The sequence below is a fragment of the Rhipicephalus sanguineus genome, chromosome 2 (genome assembly GCF_013339695.2).
Source record: "Rhipicephalus sanguineus isolate Rsan-2018 chromosome 2, BIME_Rsan_1.4, whole genome shotgun sequence".
Classification (NCBI taxonomy): Eukaryota; Metazoa; Arthropoda; class Arachnida; order Ixodida; family Ixodidae; genus Rhipicephalus; species Rhipicephalus sanguineus.
This window is the reverse complement of record NC_051177.1, coordinates 30,902,037-30,918,438: the sequence shown is the minus strand read 5'-3', so window position 1 is coordinate 30,918,438 and position 16,402 is coordinate 30,902,037. Positions and strand designations below refer to the sequence as shown.

The 16,402-nt window shown below is 43.5% G+C and overlaps 2 protein-coding genes across 2 annotated transcripts in view; one reads left to right on the top strand and one right to left on the bottom strand.

Moving 5' to 3' along the window:
• LOC119382646 (cyclic pyranopterin monophosphate synthase) overlaps positions 1-2,545 on the top strand; it is a 227,438-nt gene extending 224,893 nt beyond the window's left edge. Inside the window, exon 2 of the mRNA XM_037650442.2 lies at positions 1,788-2,545. Within this exon, the coding sequence (XP_037506370.1) occupies positions 1,794-2,423 (630 nt within the window). The 5' untranslated portion in view covers positions 1,788-1,793 and the 3' untranslated portion in view covers positions 2,424-2,545. The remainder of the gene's footprint in view (positions 1-1,787) is intronic.
• Positions 2,546-4,797: 2,252 nt separating this feature from the next.
• LOC119382645 (phospholipid-transporting ATPase VB) overlaps positions 4,798-16,402 on the bottom strand; it is a 134,199-nt gene continuing 122,594 nt past the window's right edge. Inside the window, exons 17-23 of the mRNA XM_037650440.2 lie at positions 14,357-14,411; positions 13,677-13,879; positions 12,814-13,014; positions 12,496-12,576; positions 11,511-11,615; positions 9,467-9,654; positions 4,798-7,730 (exon numbers count right to left, since the gene is read on the bottom strand). Of these exons, the coding sequence (XP_037506368.1) occupies positions 7,439-7,730; positions 9,467-9,654; positions 11,511-11,615; positions 12,496-12,576; positions 12,814-13,014; positions 13,677-13,879; positions 14,357-14,411 (1,125 nt within the window). The 3' untranslated portion in view covers positions 4,798-7,438. The remainder of the gene's footprint in view (positions 7,731-9,466; positions 9,655-11,510; positions 11,616-12,495; positions 12,577-12,813; positions 13,015-13,676; positions 13,880-14,356; positions 14,412-16,402) is intronic.

Genomic DNA, 16,402 nt, shown 5'->3' with positions numbered 1-16,402 from the left:
AGTGAGGCGTGTGCATATTTTTTTCTTTCCTCCATGGGCGTGTGCATGTTGCGGTTGCGCAAAAAAAAAAGAAAAAAAACAATAACAAATAATAAATTAATGTACTAAATGTGACTGATCGTAATCGGACGCCCGAATGAGGTTTCAAACAATTGTTTTAAACCTCCTTGAGCCCCGCTCACTTGCGCGAGAACCTATCAAATCAATCTCGATCACGAGCTGAAACAGCTGAAGTGCACCAGTATGACACGGCTTTAACGCGCTCGACTCGAGCGATATCGTATGATACACAAATATCTGTTGCGCTTTCTCTAAATGGGAGGTGCCACTTCAGTAGCAAAAAACATGCTTGATGAGATTGCACAACTGACAGCCGGGCTGATTGGTCTTTGCTCATCTGAGTCATCTTTGACATTTATGCGATTCGGTTGCATTACCAGACTATAAGAAAAATCTTACCGACACGAGATCGTGATTACATTTACGTCCATTGCACGTTTGCTGAAGGCTAAGCACATGCCGAGCGCACGCTGGCGCGCCACAAATATTTTTGCCCATCTATTTGTGTTTGTTTTTGCAAAGTGATCTCATCGCAGTTCTGATGCATATGCGTGCGCACAGGGCGGGGGAAGGTTCGCCCACGCATAAGGGGGGGGGGGGCAATGTCAGCGCCATATTATACATTGACATAATTAGGAGGGGGGCGCTGCGATGAACCTTCACCCACCCCCCTGATGGGGAACCCTGCGCACGCCCACGGCCGCTTTTAGGGGCGAAGCTCCTTAAGGCGGCACCCGTTCGTCCCTCGTAGTCGTAGTAGTAGTCGTAGTGCGTAACCATTCTTACGCTTTGACCTCCAAGGTGGTGCCGGTGGGAGATTTTTCCTGTGCGTTGTTGAACAATAAAAAATTCGCAGCGTGCGCGTTAATAAAAGCCGAATTCTTCTGTCTCTCATTCCCCATTAGCAGCCATTGGCATGTTCCAGTAGGAAACGTTAGTAGAAGTAGAAGTGTAAGTGTTAGCTAAAAGCCGACTTCTTCTGTCTCTCATTCCCATTAGCAGCCATTGTTTACCTCCAAGGTAGTGCCTGGTGAGATTTCTCCTGTGCGTGATTAAACAATAAAAATTTTGTTCAAAACGCCGTTGATTGATGAAATAAACCAACGAAAGACGCCAGATGTTTTCTAAAAGCAAAACGAAAGAACGCCAGATGTTTCTAAAGCAAAATGAAAAGACGCCAGCTGCTTAACGAAAGACGCCAGATGTTTTCTAAAGCAATGGTTTTCTAAACAATGAAAATTCACAGCGTACATGTAAAATTAAAGTGAGCTGCAAGTCGTCATAACCAAGGAGGTTTAAATAAAATTTTATTTTAACCTCCTTGGTCATAACTCATCGAACCTTTAGTATAAACGCGCCCGATCTCACGTCGGTGATGATGTACTGGGCAGAATTCACGGAAGATTCACGGTTTACCGATGAACCTCCGCAGCTTCACCCACTCATCATCATTCACTCCGTGGATATGCTGTGATTTTTTCATCCAGCTCGGTGCGTCATAACCGTCGCACACACGCCACGCAAACATGAAACCGCTACCGACGACAGCGCTATAAAATGTGTAACGGCAATATTGGCGCTGCGCGCCAGCTGTGTTTTGGGCTGTTTTGAGGTAAACGCGTAGTTGACTTGCACTTGGACAGCTTTGCCGCAGTTGTTTTTACGCTTGGTCATAGCGGTAAAGCCCTGTGGTCTAATAACTTGTGAAGCAGAGGAAGCTTCCGAACGCAGTCATGATGCCGTCCGCGTTAGCAAGACGTTTTGGCAATGCTAGTTCCTTAGCGGCATCGTGGAGGCAAGTGGTTCTACTTGGTCTATCTGATGCCTTTCTTGGTCGTCGTCTGCTCTCAAGACGCTGGATGGGAAAACTGACGCACGTGGACGAAGAAGGCGGCGCACGGATGGTTGATGTCGCGGAAAAACCAGAGTCGGTGCGCACAGCGACTGCATCTGGGCGCGTCCTGCTAGGAAAACACGTGTACGAGCTAGTGAAATCCAACAACGTGAAGAAAGGCGACGTTCTGACCGTTTCCCAGATTGCGGGAATCGGTGCCGCCAAGCAGACGTCCCAGCTGATTCCGTTGTGCCACCCGTTGTTTCTCACCAAGGTGGACGTGAAGTTGACACTCGTGGAAAGCACCTACGAAGTGCTCATTGAAAGTTACGCCAAATGCACGGGAAAGACTGGCGTCGAAATGGAGGCACTGAGCGCCGTTACTGTCGCGGCTCTGACCGTCTACGATATGTGTAAAGCTGTGAGCAGAGATTTGAAAATAACCGACGTCCAGTTGACTTCAAAAACCGGAGGCACGCGAGGAGACTTTCACCGAGATATTCTCCCAGGGAGCACTGACTATAGCTAGCACGATAATTTGTTATTCCCCGCTGCACGCTTTTGTGTAAGTTGTTTTCTACAAACTTGTGCATATGGGCGATATGGGTGTTTATTTGGCCGCTCGTATTAATAAAGCTGGACCAACTGGTACTTGACGTTGCATGCGCACGTGTCCAGCGCGCACTCAAAAAAAAAAAACGAAAAAAAAACATTAAATTATTTTAGTCCGCTCACATGTGGAAAACAGTATGTAGGCCAGACATATGGACGATCGCTTGCGAGTGCACAGGTACAACGTCGACAAACTCACCTTTTCAGGCCACCTCGCCGCGCTTTGTGCACGTTGCGGTTGCAAGCACCTGTTCAACCGCGTGAATTCGCTGGCCAGAAATTCTAACCAGGCGAGAGAAATTATTGAAGCGGCAGAAATTAAAGGCGCTGTAAGTTGACCTTCAATCTGCTTATCAGAAAAGAAAATGGTATTTTTGTCGCATGAGCCACCTATTTGATTTGCTAGGTCGATGCTTTGTGTGCCCCTTGCCTCACCCCCCCCCCCCCCCCCCCCCCCACACACACACACACTCCATCCCCCCTTATTTTTCCTTCGCGCAGTGTCGTGTGCGATCACTATGCGATCACTTGCAATAAACACCGAGTTGTTAGCGGTGTGTCCCGTCTTGATCTGTCGCCGTCCGTGTGCTTCTTTGCGCTACTGTTCTGAATTATGCACCATGCAACTATAACCCATCAGTCTGACCTTTTGAAAATCAAAAGTTTCTCAAAATCAAAATGACTATGACGTCACGTCGCATTTGTGCGAGAACTTGGATGACGTCGCCACCTGTGTTCTAGCGTCTTTTCTGGCTAATCAAGCTTCCTGGCCAGTATTGCATAAGGGTAATGCAGCTGGTACACAGAGCACAAAATAATCGGTCTTATTGCAATTTAGCCCAACCACGAGTACCAACTATATAGACCCTCGGCTCCCAGGACACACCCTCGTGCATGCATAGCCTACGACTATGAACTGCTTGTACACAAAGTATTTTTATTCAGAATTCAGCATGCACCATCTGCATGCAAACAGAGTAGCTTTAGTCAATTAAAATTTTAAGTACCTCAATTATGAAGGGTTGTTGTGGTGGAGACCACACTGACCGGAAGTGGCTGTGGAATGACACGTCTCTTTTTGCCTTTTCAAGTGCCTTCTTTGTTGGCCTGAAGTGCAACACTTTCCATGTAACGTACGTTATTAGTGGACTTGCCTGCAGCAAGCAACACTCCCTCTCCTCAAATGCACGAGCTGGAAACATATCATGGCTGGCATGTTTAGACATGACCTATACAAACACTTACTGTATACTGTACTACGTGTTACCTTACCTGTTCTTGTTGTTAAAGGGGTCATGAACCACTTTTCCAAATAATGATCTAATGGCCTCAGTATCGGAGTGTACTGCCTCCCGAATCGATTGCCGCAAAAATTTCTCGAATCCGTCAAGAATCAGCGGAGTTACGGGGGTTTGGCGCACGCTCCCAGCGCTTTCTCTCTTTTCTCGTGCCGGCGAGCGCACTGGAAGCTAGACAGGGAGGGATGGCATGGGGGAAAGAAGTTACGCCAGCGCGCGTCATGAAACGCGATCGCTCTCCCGCTGTGATTCGCTTGCGCGAGTGCGGCTACCGTGTACTGAGGAGTGCGGCGCCGGCAAGTGGCGGCACCCCGCGGCAAGAAGCGCATTTGATCCGAACGCCGCTCTCGATTTACGTCGGCTATCGGCCAATAAGCATGCTATGCCTCTTGTGACGTAAACTGCCAGACGCCCCGCCCACCGACGAGAGTGAGAACCGGCCTCTGTTTGAAAAGAGGGTGCCTGGGGAAACGGCAACTTCGCGCTCCGCTTGTGACCATTACGCGGCGCGCACGACTGTAATATTTGGCAGAGCAGTTCATAGCCGTGTCAGCTTTCCGCAGGATGTGTTTTTTCAATCAGACCAAGGGGTGTTTCATGACCCCTTTAAGGAAGAACGCAAACGCTCGCCACTAAACAAGTTATGACGTTTATGACATTTACGGACCTGTATGGGTCCCTTGTTTGCAAAGGCGAAAGAAGTTGGGCAGTGCTTTTTATATGCAATAGGTGACACAATGAGCCAGTGTAAATGTCAAGTAGATTTCCACATGCCCAGTTAAAAGATTGATTACTGTTCTGTGCAGCAAGTGTGTTTTCCTTCAACAAAGTATGCCTTTGTGAGACGTTCCATTGCACTGCAGCGGACCACTTTGTTATTTATTTATTTTTTTTGCACTTGCATTTCAACCCTTACTGGAAAAATGAAAGACTGAAGGTCATGCATGTAGCTTCCTCTATAATACAAATCAAGACTCTTGGTATGGTACGAACAGCGACACAACTCACTGTGATTGTTTATTCTTGCAATGAGGAATCACTCGATTTGAACAAAAGTAAGTGTTCCGACAGGCACTGTTTCATAACCTTTCTTGTAGTCTGAAAAAAAGTGTGCGTAGCATGTCTGGTGCCCACACGCACAGTGCTGAAGATATGCGTTCGTTATCACATTTGATGGCCATTGTCCATGTGCTACAATTAGAAAAAAAAAAGTGGAAGCACCGGACCCTGCTGCAGACATTTACAAAAACATCTCTTCCCAAAGAGGTCGATGAAAACAAAGGTATTTACATGGCTGACAAGCATTTGTTCTATGTACAAAATGTACATTGTACTTGGAAACGGGCAGTCACATCGTCATGCCAACAAGTGACTCAACCTTATATAAATAGTTCAGTGCCATTACTATTAATTGTCATAAAAAGAAACGGATAATGATGCGGTGTGTTTTGCTGAAGCAAAACAATTGTGGTAACCATTTTTGCTATTTGACTCCATAAGCTACTTGGAGAAGTGCACAAAATTGAAAACATGTTGAAGTTCTAGTGGGAAACAATGGCACGGTGAATGAAAAATGAAGCAACAATGGAAACGGCATTTTCTAAGTACAAAAATGTCAACACTTGTCAGATGCACAAAAAAAACAAGGGGGGGGGGGGGAGGGGCAGGGGAGGGAGACCAGACAGATGAAGTGTTGATTTAGAATGTGCCAACAGATTTCATTTTTAACTACAGGCAATACAAATATTTGTTGAAATTTTCTACAGGAGAGCTAAAAAAAGGAAAGTGCACCAGAATTGGTATACTACTCTCTACGTGAGCATTTCCAAGACTGTATGAAATTTGTTCCTTCCTTAATATATCATCAGTGGCCTAGAAGGGAGCCAGCATGGCTGAAATTGTAGTCTAAATGCTGTAGAGGCACTAGAGAAGACTCATGCCAAACATCACACCCTGTTATGTTTAAGAACACTCGCAGCACCAAAACATCATGGTAGTGGTCTTGCAGCACAATTCTCATTCATTTCTCACCTCACACATCCAACAGCAGCTTTTCAAAAAAATGTTCTTTTAGCACAAAGGCACGAGACAGCATGCTCTCAAGTTGTAATGTGGGGAAAAGGTAAGCAAAGTTGAGCGCCGAGGTACCAATGCCCATGAAAAACAAAATTAACCTTCCAAAAAACTGGAATGTTACATAAGATCTGTGCCCCCGACAATATAAGAACCGTTTTGTTCACTGACATAAGTACATCCACAGTGGCTCAGTTTGGAAGACGATGACAACACAGTTTGTCACACACAGATTAAAGCAAGAAATTGCGACGTAGACATGACGATGGTGCGACGTGGCAATGCTATTTTCAATTCTGAAGAGTGACTCTTGGCCCCAGTATGAATGTAAGTTCTGAAGGCGTCCGAATGAGGCAAGCACACAGGCATGTACAAACACACACACAGCACAGCATACAAGTCTTCAACCTGTAAATGCTGCAAACAATGCAGCGATGCATTAGAAATAATCATCAGGGTGACAAAAACTGGCAGGCAGCACAATAAAAAAAAAAGGTAAAGTCATGGCACTTCAGCAGTCTCCAACTGCCCCTTGTACCACTTTATAGCTTAACGATAAAAACATGACTAGCGTGACTGCATGTGAAAATTACGCAGCACTTCCATGAACCGCACATTGATGGCAGTGATATTTCACAATTTCTGCTGCCTCTTATGTTGCAGCCTTCCTCATTTCGTGCAACTTAAAACGTTTATGAAATTAACATCAAACCGGGTAATCTTGCCAAGTTATTTCATAGCGGCAAATGTCTGCGATAAAGCGAATGCAACCTTCGATATGGAAAAATATTTTTCCTACAATGCAAATAATTTTGGTGTTCTCATTACTTCATTGCGGTGATTTACTTGTGTATAAAACTCTGTCATATGGTGATTGTGCCAACACATTACGCGTCACAAGCTAAGCACGTGATAATGAATGACTTTAAATGTAACGTCCCTAATGAATGTTGCCTGAAAATTCAGTTTGAGAGATGAATTGATTGATGTAAAAATGTGGTACAAATGTCCATGGTTTACCATTTCCGAGTGCCCTTTTTTAGGCGCATAACGTTAGACTGCTCTATAGTATAAACTGCAAAACACTCGTCACAGGGGCTGGATAAGAATCCATCGATGTCAACCTCTGTTATGCCATTTCAAGTTCAGCTACAGTTGGCTGTCACATTAAATTCAAGACCTAATTCGAATACAGTTGCAATATTGCAAAAGCGTAAAACGCATTCTCATTTGAAATGGCATGTGATCAAAAACAATATGTAAGCAAGCTTACAATAACAACTTACGGAAACGACTCGGAAAATGCAAGTTTGCACCAAAGCAGTGCTGGCGCTTGCGAGATACAGCAGGAAAGGCACACCTACACGCGCAAGATATTTCCAAGCACAAAAGACTCGGTTCCCAATTTTTGTGCAACATCTTAGCATCAGTGCTGTCTTGTACTAGACCTATTCACAATAAATAAAACAGAAGGCACACTGAGCCCACAATGAAAAAAACACCTGTCCGTCTGAAACACAGTACAACGTAAACCTAACAACATTCTGCGCCTTCTGCGCGGCTACGTCGGCAACGCAGCCCTGATGTCTTCGACGGACGATGAGGGCCGTGCCTGGAGGCAGTGTGACGACACCAGTGTCGACGTAGTTGGCGCCGATGATGCCACAGACGGCAAGTCATCCGAGGGAAGCCGGCACGCCGACTGAAACACCACTGACACACCTCGAGAATTCCTCGACCACGACACTGAGCCACGGGTTGAATCGCGGCACCTTTTGCGTGTCCTTTCTTCGATTAGTGTAAGCATGACGTCTCCTGGAGTCAGGCTTGTCTGCAATGCTCTCACCACAAACCTGCAAGAAGATGCGTAAACCATTTCAGGAATGATTTCTTAATTAAAGGGACACTAAAGGCAAATAACAATTTATGTCAAGGTGAAAGGTCAATGCTTGAGAACTTGAGAAATGTCAATATAAACAATATTATATGCAGCAGTGCTATAGTAAACGAGAAATCAAGGTAAATGTAGGACACGATTTGCACCACCAGTGGGATATTCTGGAACACGAGCCCAATGATGTAGAAGAGCCTCAGTAAAATTAATCACAAGTAACAAGGTACTCAAACTACCCACCACAGAACATTTCAGTGCATTACAAGACGGATTAAAATGCAACTAGTGCATTTCAGTCTGATTCATGCAAGAAAGAACTTCTTGATGATACCCTTGTGTAGTTTTCACCGGGCTGTGCTCCACTAAAGCCCTTTGCTCCGTTGTGCCACAGCGCTGGCAGTTGGGCAGTAAAGCAAACAAAGGGTGCGCATGGCTACATCAGGAGGCCGTCCTTGGTGGTGGGTGTTTTGAATTCGGCTAATGGTACAAAGACCACTAAAATGGAATATCCTTTCAAACTAAGCATTTCCTTGGCATGAGACAAGCACAACGAAGTTTCTAAATCGCTATATCAACTATCCATGTCGACTTAATATTTGCCTTTAGTGTCCCTTTAATGGCACTTGGAATGTATGTTCACAATGTAAAGACAAAGTCATCAAGCTATGAATATAGGGCACACCTAATCTGAAAACTGTAACACACATGGAAGAGACAATGTGACAAGCAACACGTTTCCGTGAAAATGATACTTGTGTGAATGATACTTTCCAATTTTTATGAAGGTGAATTCTGACAGAAATGTTGCTGAGGAACCTCTTACACCTTCAATTTGGTAGGAATTCTAGTTTTTGCTTGGTATCTTCACATGCATACTTTGCATCAAACTTCACTACTGTTGCACTTTCGTCTCTTGAGGTGAAGATGAGTTCTTATTCTCCTATTCGCAGTCAAGACAAGACAATGTCGCATCCTCATTGATGCGGGCACAGCCAGTTGCAAGTACGCAAGTAAGTACCCAAGTTAACCCTTTCAGGCACCACCTATGAAGAAGTGTCCGTAAATGCGTCAAATTGACACAATTTCGCAGAACTCTATACTCTATTTTAGCAAAAATAATGTCATAATATGTTCATTTATGCGTGTTATAGTAATTAATTCTAACTAAATTGTAATTAAATATCTATTTATCCTGAAGTCATTCATGCTCTCTTTTTGCATGGATAGAATCAGGTCTCAGGCTAGAAACACAGTGTAAATTTGTTATTGGGTTTGTTCATTTTGAGCAAGGAAAAATTATACTTTTGTCGTGGCCTGCGGGAAGCGGCACATCGAACTACTCGTCAAACATGGTAGTGCCATCAGCAAAGTGACTGTATTCAACAGTACACTGCAAAATGAAGTTAAATGAAGACGAATTTATTATGCACGAGGTTCAATTCGTCAAAAGGTCAATGTAGCTTGCGCTTTCTTATCCACAAGTTGACACAACTAGCAAAAACAAGTGGTGTACACAATTGTATACAAAGTGTCTCAAAGGATTAAAGCAAATGAGCGAGTGAGTGTGTGAGTACACATACAAACTTTACCATAGACTATGTAATTTTACTCTTAATAGTATTCTATGTACAGTGGAACCCCGAATACACGACCTTGAGGGGAACATGCAAAACCGTATACACCAGCAGCTCTCACCTGGGCAGGCAGCTAATAACAGGAATGAGCAAGAGGCACAGCCAGAACTGGGCAGTGGACATGGCATGTTGCATGACCCAGTACGGATTCTGGAGCGTCGGGGAATCGTAGCACACGCTGTTGTACAGAAGGGCGAATCCGAAGTAGACAAAGAAGCTGGCCACTATAGACATCCCATGCATAAGGGTCTGGAAAGATGCCACGAGAGATAGTACTTGCAGATGCCAGTTAAATGCAACATGCAAACAGTTGTATTGTGGCCTGAGCTAGTCGTCGTGTACAGTCAAACACCTCTACAATGAAATGACCAGTATAACAAAGGATTTCTTACATCCCGGCCATTACTGGGAGCATTACGGTGTGCTACCTTTACAGTGAATTGCACTGTATAACGAAGTATCTTGAAGGTCCCGAGCATTTTGCTACAAAGGCGTTTGACTGTACTGGTATATAAAAGCAATGGTGCAAAATGATGAAAGGCAAAAACACACATGAATACTTGCGCTGTACACAATACATGTGCCTTTCTGTCCTAGTTTGTTTGATGCTATTACGTCTACATTACTAAGCAAAACTTCTTGACCTTTGGTGAAGGACGGTACAATGTACACTCTCGTGAAACCAAACATTATAGTAACTAAAGTGAGTAAAGAAATGGTCAATAAAGAAGGGTAATTTCCCAAATTGAGCTGATAATTGCAGCTTTAGAATTCCATAAATCAATGCCCATGAACACAAGTGCATAGTAAGCATTCAATAAGAATTGTGGCAATAGCTATGAAAAGTATGACTTTTTTTTTTTCAGACAACCATTACTGTCAAGGTAACAGCCAATTTAATATGTAGATCCCAAAGGGCAATCAAAGAGAAACAATCCAAACAGACATGAACATTTTCCAGAACTATTTTTGAATAGTGTCTATCACAGGTACCATAATCCTACAAGTGATAGAAAGGCGTCATGCTAAATTGGATCCCTTAGTACATACCTGCTTGAAGTCGAATTCACAACAAGCCATAATTGAAGCATACAACATAAACTACTAATGTTTACATTCAGTTTTATGCCCTGCTTCTAAGAGTCGTCCCTCTCACTAACCAGGTCTGGTTAACACATTGTAAACAAGCCCTGCAACAAGAAAGGGCTCCCGTAGACTACTGCAATTATACTAAGCAATATCAAAAAGGGGCCCTAAAAGCTGGTGCAAGCAAAGTGAACGACACAGATGAACCAAAACTCATGCTTCTGAATCAGAAGGCTGGGCACTTCAAATGACACACTAAAAAAAAATGAGGAAAAAAAAAACACCACCTACCCCTTCCCTTAATTGGCCAAATTACAACACATCTGATGTGTAACATCATAAAATTTATGTTATGTGCGTGCACTTAGGTTGTTGCTAAGCGCTAAAGGTCCTTAAGATCTTGCTCAGTCTGCTTACTTTTCAGCGCAGAGTAATCATTGTTTGATGATGTAAAAAAAATCACATGCCTGTGAGTTAAGTTCACTATGTCTAAGAAGGCTGACATAGGAAAGCAAAACCTGCCCCCTCCCCTTTTTTGCATCCACCCTGGCTTACAAGGCTTATGCTTATGATAAAACTGACCTATTTTGTAGAATCTAGAAAAGAAATCTTTAGACTATTTTAGGGATGTGTTCAGGTGCCACCATCTTGGGCTGTTAACGTTGCCCTTTTCTATACGTAACTAAATGAACAGTGCTAAGGTGGACTTGCATGAACGAAAACAGGTGGGCTTGTGCATAACACCACTTACTACCTTGTTAATTTCACATCGTGATGTACAAAACTGAGAAAACATTAGTGTAACAGCCGAAGATGGCAGCACCCATGAATTGAATATGTATAGAATCGTCAATTAAAACTTGATACTTGCATATTCATATTTAGTGTCCTCTCATGTACACCTATCAACACAGTATTACTTATTTGTTTATGAACACGCAAATAATGTACTATACAGTGCTGCACATTCAGACATGAAGCATTCAGTGCGTGCAATGCAGGAGAAAGGATCCTCTCACCCAAGACTTGCACTCAATGGCAACGTGCAGCATCTGGACGCAGAAGCAGGCGGTGCATATGGTGGTCCCAAACTCCCAGATGTCCACATCGCTGTCATAGTACACCTTCCGACGTTGTCGTTGTTGCAGTGCACATGTGATGGTGAAGGAGGGAGCGGGAGAGGACAAAATGAGGGGGGGGGAGGTGTGAGGTGCCGGGTGTGGGCAAGGGAAGGTTGTGGAGTGGGGGGAGGAGGAGAGGACAACCAAAGGAAACGCATGTCAACTAAAGAAGGTTCTCTACTGCAAGGTCGCTGTTGCTGCAGCAAAAGCATTGGGGAACCGAGGCAGCAAAAACAAAAAAGGAAAAAAATAAGCAAAGAGGCAATGCACTACGTTATAAGTACCAGGCGAAAGGAGCAATTAGTGGAAACGTAGACCTGCCTTTTGCAATCGCAGGTTGCTCAATAAGCGTACGTGCAAGCTTGCCACGAAAGCATGTAGATAGACATGCTTACTCAAGCGATACCTTTCACACTCTTCTAATGCAGTTTCCAAAATCTAACTTTTCCGTCTAGAGCTAAACTTGTGCAAAAAAGAAAGAAGCCTTTACATCCTTGATTGAGCATCTCGTGAGAATTTTGCCAGCCCAACCTCTACGTATTGTGCTCTAAGTAACTGCATGTGCTATATCTGACTGCGGGCTTGTTCTCCTTAGGAGAAAAAGCTTACGAAAAATTGAGCTAACCTGTGCAAAACAATACCAAGAAAGCTTCAAAATGCCTCTTTGCTGCAATGCCGAAATATAAGCAAGAACTAGCTGGGCAAAGTAATCGCAGCGAGGTCCAAACTACAGACATGAGAGGGTTCTTGAACGAACAGAATGAGAAAAAGATGGGTTGAGAGTAGTTAGTTGGAACACGGAGAAAGCAGGCACGGATAAATAAGTTTGCTAATGCTATTCTCTTCCGACAGTGTACGGGAATCAGCAAATGTCTATACTCACAAAAAATGGCACAAAGAAGATGATAATGCTCTGGTACAATGCGTCGAGCATGTTGACCCAAAAGGAATACTTGGTGTACGTCTGAAAAAGAAACAACACAGAAATTAGAAAGATTACATGACGTTTCATATTTTAGTCTAGAATCGGCTACTCTAAAAAGTATATATAAGAGATATAAGAATATATAAAACTATTTTGGGATCCCCTTTGGATTCTATATATCCGGGTTCAACTGCATATTTTCCTATCATCGCAGCAGTTCATGGTTGCCAGGCCTATAATGCACAAGTGTTCCAGTTCTATCATGAATCCACTCACTTTGGACTTTCGGCCGGGAGTGTACAGGGCTGGCCTCTTGAGCAACAGGTGGGCAGGGCAATCCTGGTCATAGATGCCCAGAATGAGCGGTGGCAGCGAGGTGAACAGCACGTTGTACAGCATCAGATAGAGCTGGTCTATCATGACCGCTCCCGTGAAGCCACAGTACAGCTGGTACCAGAAGAGGATGAAGATGAACGCCTGCAACAAGGACTAGGCATAAGATGGCGCGAGCCAGAGAAGCTGCAATCACAACTTTTTCATGTGTGGCAAGCTTGCCTCTGTGCTTACTCGGTTGAATGACTTGACTGACTCGAAGAGCTACGGAGGGGGCATATAAGTTGAAATTGTTAAAGGTTGATCAACCGCAACAAAATCTGAGGCTTCATAAAAAGCCTAATTTCAGATGGTGTGGAAACAGAGGAGCCCCCATGCAAAATTTGACATTTGCAATACCAGCATAAGCCTCAGGAATACAGCTGTTTTTGACAACAAAAGTGAAAAAGGAGCAGAGACAAGGGCATGACCTAGAACATGACCTAGAACATGTGACCCCTCGACATGACCTCCGAGACGAGGACGCTCTCTAAAATCTCTGAGGCAGCACACCGATTCATGCGACCTAGCAACAACCACAAAATGCATAAGTCATTCGCTGAAGTGCTGCCTAAAAGCTGCTAAGAAAACAAAAACGAAAGTACCAGCTCTGCAGCTTTGCGAAGGTTGTTTCAGTGGTAGGCATATACTATCGTTCGCTCATAATAACTTTGGCCAAAGTGAAGTTCCATTGCAGTTAGTCTTTAAGTAGCAGTGAAAAATCTCAATGTTACACACTACAAGATGAGGTATCGGGAGAAACGTACAGCATTCTTGTAGAAGAAGTAGACTACAGCCCGGGCCAGCCGGTCATAGCACCAGTGTCCGTGGACTAGAAGCAGTCGCTCGAGGTAGCGAAAACGGGCGAGGGCAAAATCGCTTGCCATGACGGCCTGCATGCCTTCCTGGCCGCTGATGCCAACGCCAATGTCAGCTGCCTGGATCATGCTCACATCATTGGCACCATCGCCTAAAAATGACAGCACAGACAAGGTCAGCTGTGCTGAGCTATGCGAGCCTAGCACAATAATTACATGGCAAAATCAATATTACAAGCCACAATACGAGATATATGGCTCGTAGATACATGGCACAAGTTTTATTTATTACAATTAAGGAAAGCATTAAACCTTGCTTGCCTACATCAAGACCGTATATATGGCGACAATTCTGCTTTCTATATGAATGGCTAGAAAACGGACGAAAAAAGAATTGAGACAGGATCTGATGTAATTAGATGTCACAATTGCACAGAGGAGTAAAACAACTAAATACATATTTTTTAAGTTAGCACTACTAGTCAAATTAACAAAGCTTTAGCGGATATATACTATTATTGCTGCTGTCCTTGCTAATATTAGTAGCTGCTCTTTATTCAAAGTGTGCTTCAACATTGTGAGAAAATGAATGAAGACTAACGGATGTAAAGTAGTTGACTAAAACTTACCAATGGCAAGTGTCAACACGTTCAGCCTGTCCTTAACGAGATTCACAACACATGCCTAGAAAAGAGGAATATGTGATCAGAAAATATCAATTTTATTAAGGCCATGCAGCACTGCACGCAAAAACTACCACCAAGGTTATGATTCTCCTACTTCAATAGTCTTATTGTACAGTTAGGTGTTTTAGCTGTATAACGAAGAGTGCATTGCCTAAGAAATTTTTTTACCATTCCATATAAAATCGTTTATTTATTCATCACACTCGTACATGGTCTGTAGACTTAATAGTGAAGTGGTGTTCCTTCTTTCTTTCTTTTTGCATCGTTATCACATGAAGGATTGTCACATGACAACACATGATGCCAAGCAGAATAAGAATGTCAAGATTTTCAATACTACAGATTTCTTGTGCACAGCTGGATTACAAGTACATCTCAGCAAGCTGTCTGTACTAGTGTTATAACATACTTGAATCAAATTGTTCCACTTTCTTTGCTGCAGCTACATGAGCAAGCATTACTAGAGCACTTGCATTTTTCATCATAAAATTAACAACATAATGAATATCAGAACTTAGCTGAAGTTATTTGAGTGCCGCTTGTAGTGTGGGAATAATTTGTCAACTATGGAGAACTTTTAATCTGTGACAAATGTTCTGTGATGTGCCCTAATGCAGAATCCACAGAGATCTTCTGAACCTTTTGTTCAACTGGTTTTGAGCAATTCCTCTCAGGTTCGGTTTCAATATAACGGAAAAATAACAATGCGGTTCCAGTTCAGTTCCTGTTCGGTTTGACACCTTTGTTGGAACATGTGTAACGTGTCTTGTCTGGTGTGTACTTCTGTGGTAACAGGCAGTACACAGCGCATGATACAATCAACGAATACTATCTAGCTGATTTCTCGTTGTAGCCGATATAAGACTGATAACAATGCTGAAGATGAGTAGATAGGACAATGCATCGGCAATAGGAGGTGCAGCTACTCAGACTCACTCAAGAAATAAATTTTGTGCTTAGGGCTCACTTGGACTCAGACTCATGAATATTTTCCTCAACCGGACTCATTCAGACTCAGACCCACTAAAATTTTGCTCAGCTGGACTCACTCCGACTCAAGCTCACCAAAATATTACTCACCCGGACTCACTCAGACTCAGATTCATGGCCCAATCTGAGTCTGAGTGAGTCGACTCATGAGTGAGTTTGCCGACCTATGGAACACACTGACTTGATGCGACTCGCCTATCCTGAATATTTGGAGACAACCACCACCAAAGGCATTCAACTGAGGGGTCATAATTAGGGGTGTGCGAATATTCGAAATTTCGAATATTTTTCGAATAGTGTTTGCTATTCGATTCAATTCGCAGTGGAACTTTACTATTCGAACTTCCCAAAAACAAGTACAGTCAACGTCCAATTGAAAGTGACCCCTTCAGATTTTCAATATGCTTCACCTCATTACACTCTCGTATTGCGGCAAAGCTGCCTTTCAAGCTCCGTTACGGTCGAACTTTGCCAAGACACAGTCAACGTCCAATTAAAAGTGGTCCCTAGATTTTCAGTAAGCTTCACCTCATCACACCCCGATATTGCGGCAAAGGTACTTTTCAAGCTCCGTTACGGTCGAACTTTGCCAAGAGACAATGTCCTATTGGAAGTAGTCGCTAGATTTTCAATATGCTTCACCTCATCACAACCCGGTATTGCGGCAAAGCTGCCTTTCAAGCTCTGCTACCGTCGCAAATGTATTAACTCAAGAAAACGCTGTTTCCAACATGGAGATGAAAGATGTGGCAGAGTTAGGGGCTCAATTAATGCTATTTTGGGCCTGAAATAAGTCCGAAAAATTGGAAGCCGAAGCTTTTTAGCATCCAAAATTTCAGATGTTCTTATATATCGACGTCTATGGGGCAGATTTGGAACTCCGCACTTGAAGGGAGCACACCCTTGTCCGCCACATCAGTTGGGATTCCACAGAAGTTGAAAGAGGAGAAGAGGCTGAGGAAATGGCATCTTTGCCTATCACGTGTAAGGTGTTGTCGG